We start from the raw sequence: 5,743 nt of genomic DNA, 5'->3' as shown, positions 1-5,743 counted from the left end.
CAGCTGTTGTTGCTTTTGTTGTTACACATTATTATTATGATGCTGCTTAATGGGGCGGGGGGATAAGGACGATTGGGAGGCCTCCCAAGAACCTTATTCTCGCCTCCCATTGTCTGCGGCAACAATTAAGCCGCACTCCGCCTTAATGATAGGGACACATGAACGGAATGGCCGAAACAAAGGCGGCCCGGGCCCGCCGGAAGAGCGGTGGCCCAAAAAGAATTGGTTTGGCGAAGGAACTCGAAAGTCATTGCCTCCCAAGGGCCGCAGCCCCAGCGTCTTCAGAAGTAGGCTTAGTTTTCGGCGAATCGCCGCGCTCTCGCCGCTCTTCGCGGGTGCCAGGTAAAAAATAGATATGCAAATTAATTGGACAGCCCAGAGCCCACAGCGCTCTCGAGCTGGCAGAAGAACAAGGCCGGCTTGTGTTTCTTCCACTCCAGTCCATTGTCTCCAGTCTTCTTTTCGCCAGAAACAAACAAACAATGGAGCGGAGTCTTCGGAATTCGGTTGGCACTTTACTTACGCATCATTAGTGCTCCCTCTTCATTATCTCTCTGGCTCTCCGCTTCTCCGATTTTTTATCACATGGGTTAGAAAGCTCGATTAAGAAAATAAAGAAAAGAGCCGGGGACCGGCCGGCGGGCAGGGCAGGAGCGGGAATATTTTATAGTTTATCTCTTGTAACTGAACATATTTTATGAGTGCGAGCTAAAAAAAGCCGTTTTGGGTCAAAGTTTGTAAGTTTCCTGCCATTTTGGTGACTTGGAAATACACTGAAAAAAACTATTAAAAATGTGAATAATATTCTTCACAATGGTTGGACTCATGGAGTACTATGCCACTGTCGTCTCTGTTTATTCGTCTGAAAACTGGATCTACTTTATAGCTTCGCAGCTGCCCCCCTTTTTACAAGCGTACCCCTCCGAAATTTACGACTGCACTAAAATCGAACCGATTCCATCCGAGCCGGGGCCCTGAATGCGCCGCCTTGTGCTCTGCTTTTATTATTGATTTCTGGGCTTCGGTTTGCTCAGCTGCCAGCCTCCGCCACTCCGCCACTCCGTGTAAGTCATAAAACGGGCTACTGTTTCGGCTGCTTGGCTCCATGTCAAGATCGCTGTTTGTGGGGCTTGTGGGGTTTGTGGGGGAAGCTGCCAAAGAATTTCAAAGCTGAAATACCAACACACCGAACCGGGCCGAAAGAAATCGAAATCGAAGCCAAAGTCGAAGAGTCGAGCGACGTTAAGCTTTTTTGTACTTTCACTTGTGCAAACACGCCGCGGCCAAGAACGCCGGAGATGCTGGGGCGGAGAGCAGGGTCATCTGTATCCAATGCACTGAAGAAAATGCCCAGACCTCTAGGGGCCCTAACCCCCGGTACTTCAACGCATCGCCCGCCCCCCGGAGCTGAGACTCTCTGGAACACTCTCCTTCTTGTCTTCTTCACTTCTTCGCCTTCAGTTAGAAAGTTCTCTCAGTGTATGTCCGCAGCACGATCATCAGCTGGCTGATGATCCGGGTCGGATGGGGTTACAAGCCACTCGAATTCCAATTCTTCAGTAGCCAGCAGCGGGGCAAGCCAAGCGGTCTTCTCTCTTCTCTTCTGACAGCTCTGGTTCTTCCATTCCATTCCAACATCCACTTCCACAATCTTTTCGCTGAAATCTCGAGTATTTGACGGAAGAGACTCTCCGACCCGGGCATGCCCGGTCACGTGTCCCTGCTCCTGGGCTGCCTCCTCGTCCTGCTGCTGGGGCATGCCCCACGCAGCGCCCAGGCCCTCCACCGCTGGAGCCCCATGATGAAGGCCTTCCGCTACCTCCAGGAGTCGATGCTACGGAATAGTCTGGAGAGGTCTCACCTCAATCACGGAATCGTCTTCGAGTGTCGAACCATGTAAGTGTTTCAAGGACTCTCTCGGGGAGGACTATACGGGCCTCGACTCTTGCAGCTCCACGCGGGACTTTGGCAACGAGGTTCACTTCCACCTCCAGCTCGGCGATCTCCGGGGATTCCGTCGCCTGGATCCCAACAAGAAGCTGGCCCTGTTTCTGCACGGCTGGAACGACCAAGGCAGCAAGGACTGGGTTCAGGAGCTGTTACTGAGTAAGATTACCTCTTGGGAGTAGAAGCCCTCTGATCCCCCTGTTCCCCCACAGCCTGGACCCTCTTCGACCCGAACTACAACGTCTGCGTGGTCGACTGGGGGAACCTCTCCCAGAACGACTACAAGAGCGCCTCCATGTCCATCTTCGACGTGGGACTGACGGTGGCCGGGATCATCATGGCCCTGGAGGAACTGCGCCCCACCCACTTCAACAGAAGCAACGTGACCCTGGCGGGCTACAGCCTTGGCGCCCACGCCGCAGGATACGCCGGAGCGGTCCTGGAGGGCAAGGTGGAGCAGATCATCGGGCTTGATCCAGCGGGACCCCTGTTCTCATTGCCCGCCGAGGTGTCGCCCAAGTACCGGTTGGATCCGGGGGACGCCCAGTTCGTCCAGGTCCTGCACACCTCGGGTGGCTCCCTGGGGACGAGCCTGAAGTGCGGGCACGCCGACTTCTATCCGAACGGGGGCCGCGCACCGCAGACGAACTGCAAGATGTTCGCCAACCTCCGGGACATGCAGAACACGAGTGGGTGTGAACTATTAGAACCAATCACTGTAACCTGAAATGGCATTCTCCGCAGATCCCATCGCCTGCAGCCACTCTGCGGCGGCCATCTTTTTCCGGCAGTCCATGGACCCGGAGTACCCGTTCGTGGGCCAGGAGTGCGCCAGCTACCGACAGTTCTCCGCCGGATACTGCGACGGGAACCGGCGGGCTCGCTTCGGCATCCATTCGCAGAGACGGGCGCAGGGGAGCTTCTACTTCCGGACGGCGCCCCAGCAGCCGTACGTCCAGAGGCGCCAGGGACTTTGGCTGGACGGGGTGGCCAGGAAGGCGGGCGCCGGCAGGAGGGCCGACTCTGTCCTGCGCCTCTGGACCAGATCCTGGCGGCGGCGGGCGAGGGACAAGGATCGCTGCCTGTAGCCCCCTTTTTTTTTAGTGTTATCTAGACAGTTAAGTAAGCTTTCCTAAAGGACATTTGTACACCTTGACTTGGGCCATGAGAACATTCCCAAGACCCGTTCCTGAACTTCTGCCGGACTTTCTATTAGCTCCGTTAACTTATTTTATGATTAGGCGGCCCGTCGGCAAAATAAACAAGTAGCTTGCAGCGCCAGAAAGTGTGTGGTGTTTTTTTGAACTTTACTGCAGGCTTTTAGGAGCTCATAGGTGGGCGCAAGGGCCTCCCTGTGGGCATGGGAGCCGTCATCCTGCTGGGAGGAGAACTCGGAGCAGTGGGCGGAAAAGCAGCCTGCAGTTAACAGTTAATCGTAAAAGAAAACGCGAGAAAAGCGAACGAGGCAGACGCGGAGCACAAAACAATAAACTGGAATTCAATTTTTCCATTGTAAAACATAATTTTCTACAAAACTTGACGTCAGCTTGGCCCGCTTTTTGCTAAAAGGTAGTTAATATTTTTGCAGTCCATTGCGGCGAGTGCCCCTGCCCCCGGCTCCTACCTCGGGCCCCTGCTCCTCGCCCCCGCGATGCACACTACACTTGAGTTGTTCTTGTTGGTCCTTGTTTTTGGTGTAGTTGTTGTTGCTCCGCCTGCTGCTTCCTGTTTTGTAGCTGTTTTTGAAATTTATGGCGCCGTCGCCATCGTAGTCGTCGCCGTCTCCCGCCTGCCCCTCCTCTCTGAGTCCTGCCCCCATCCCAGCCCCCCTCTCATGAGTTATGCGCTTTTTATTTCAGCTCCTGGCCACGTTAAGTGTTAAATTGTTTTATGTATGCATGTGTGGGGGAGGGAGTGGGGCTGCGGGGGAGGACTCCTGGACTTTGGCCGTTTAATTATGAAAGTTGACTTCCAGGAGGAGCGCCAGGCCAGCAAGGGGGAAGGAGGAGCCAATCTAAACAAATTTCATGTCGGCCTAATCCTTCGCGGGCAAATGTTCAAGGCAACGGCTCACCGAGGACGGAATTTAAACTCTTAAATGCCCGCTTTCATTCGATTTACTCGCTCCGCGCTCCCCGCACAGGGGCGGCGGAAGGGGGGCCGCACAAATGGCAAGCGTTAATGCGAAAATCATTCTCCGGCACACCCACAGCCCACACACGGGAAAAAGGTCACAGGGTGGAAGGTTCTGTAAAATCCAAAGCAAATTAACGCTTCAAACACCAAAAAAGTGTTGGCTGCCGCTCCTCCGGCGCCCAACGCTGCTTTTTTACGGCACCTGACGTCCTGGCTGATCCTGGCGCAAAGTTAAGTGTTTCTTTAGCTAAATAACGGAAACATTTTAGTTGCTGCCGGCGAGGGGGAAGGGAAGGGGGCCAGAAGGGTCCTGGAACGATAGACGCTTACACATAAACACATTCAAATGCTTCCGGTAATGTGTAATAGCTGCACAAGGACGAGGGTCTGGAGTCCGGCAGAGTCCGTCTGGCTGGAGCTGGAAGAGGCGAGGGAGACCCCTCCGGGCGGCGGAGAAGGAATGCCCTCGAGTGGCTATAAATAACTCGCAGCAGGTGCCGTTCAGGTAAACGTCCATGCTGCAACCTGCAACCTGCAACGTGCCACCTACAAGTGCCATCCTGCGCCTTCCACAGTGTCCAGCAGGATAGTCCGGACAACAAGAAATACAACAGCTCTGGGCCCTTGAGTTCAAGCCGAATGTAAATTTCTGGCTAAAAACAAGGGCCAGGCCGCTCCGAGGAGGTCCTTTTCTCGCAGTGTATGCCAGGAACAGGAGCAGCAGCTCGGGGCTACGTTTTCTTGTGATTAAACGCCGTATGGCCCGCTCATTGTTCTGGTCCCCGCATAAGTGCAAATGAGCTTGAAGGATGAAATATTAAGAGTCGTCTTGGACTCTGGTTTTTTCGCTCCTCGACTCCTCCAGTCCTCGGGGCTTCTCCGCTTCGCTGTTGCCTTTCTGGACTCCCTGCTCCCGCGCCCGATGCGGGCCCGCCACTCATTTGGCCAAATGCAATTTTCGCTAAGAGCGAACATCCTCCGAAACAGACAGACAGCGAAGGAGAAGGGCGGCCACCAGAAGCCGGTCAGAAAGTTGGGCAAGTCAGCAAGTCCACCAGCTTAACAGGCACTTGAAAAAATACTCCGAGTTCATTATCCTTCAGCAAATTAATTGAATGTAGTGTGTAGTAATTGTCAAAGCGAGCGATGGTCCCTGCCTCACACACTGCCCTTGTGTCCTGCCCACAAGGATGTGCGCGTTTCGTCTATATTTTCTAATGGAGTGGAAATTAAATTGCCGGTGTAGTTGGCGGTGACCCCCGTGCTCCGTGCTCCCTGCTCCGTACTCGCTGTGTTCTCCGGGCATTCCCCGGCTCACCATCGGCAACATTTTTGAGAGCAACCCTTTTTTATTTGTGCATGTGGCAAGCTGAAACATTGCAACGTGGCCGCGGCGCTTGACAAAAGTTATGGGGCCCCTAGTGGGTTTAGCGAGTGGGTTGGGTATTGGCAAGGCCAGGGGGCGGAGGGCAGAGGACAGAGGGTAGGAGGAGCAGTGGTCCAGTCGGGTGTAGGCTGGGAAATCGTACTGCTTTATAGAACATGGCCTTATAATATTTAATGGTTCTTCAAAGTGTAGCTACAGAATGGAATGCTGGGGGACTGTGTTGCCTCTTTGACTTCTGGAAGAAGCATCGCAAAGGTGGGCGAGCTGCTGACC

At 54.1% G+C, this 5,743-nt stretch overlaps 1 protein-coding gene across 1 annotated transcript; it reads left to right on the top strand.

Annotated features, from left to right (window-relative positions):
* Positions 1-375: 375 nt before the first annotated feature.
* LOC6501924 (lipoprotein lipase) lies at positions 376-3,217 on the top strand. Its single transcript, XM_001966664.3, has 4 exons — positions 376-1,896; positions 1,952-2,106; positions 2,160-2,636; positions 2,692-3,217. The coding sequence occupies exons 1-4, from the start codon at positions 1,703-1,705 to the stop codon at positions 3,033-3,035; spliced, it is 1,170 nt and encodes a 389-aa protein (XP_001966700.1). The 5' UTR covers positions 376-1,702; the 3' UTR covers positions 3,036-3,217.
* The last annotated feature ends 2,526 nt before the right edge of the window (positions 3,218-5,743 follow it).

Source organism: Drosophila ananassae, chromosome XR, assembly GCF_017639315.1.
Source record: "Drosophila ananassae strain 14024-0371.13 chromosome XR, ASM1763931v2, whole genome shotgun sequence".
Lineage (NCBI taxonomy): Eukaryota > Metazoa > Arthropoda > Insecta > Diptera > Drosophilidae > Drosophila > Drosophila ananassae.
The sequence above is the reverse complement of the archived record's forward strand: the minus strand, read 5'-3'. Positions and strand labels throughout refer to the sequence as shown.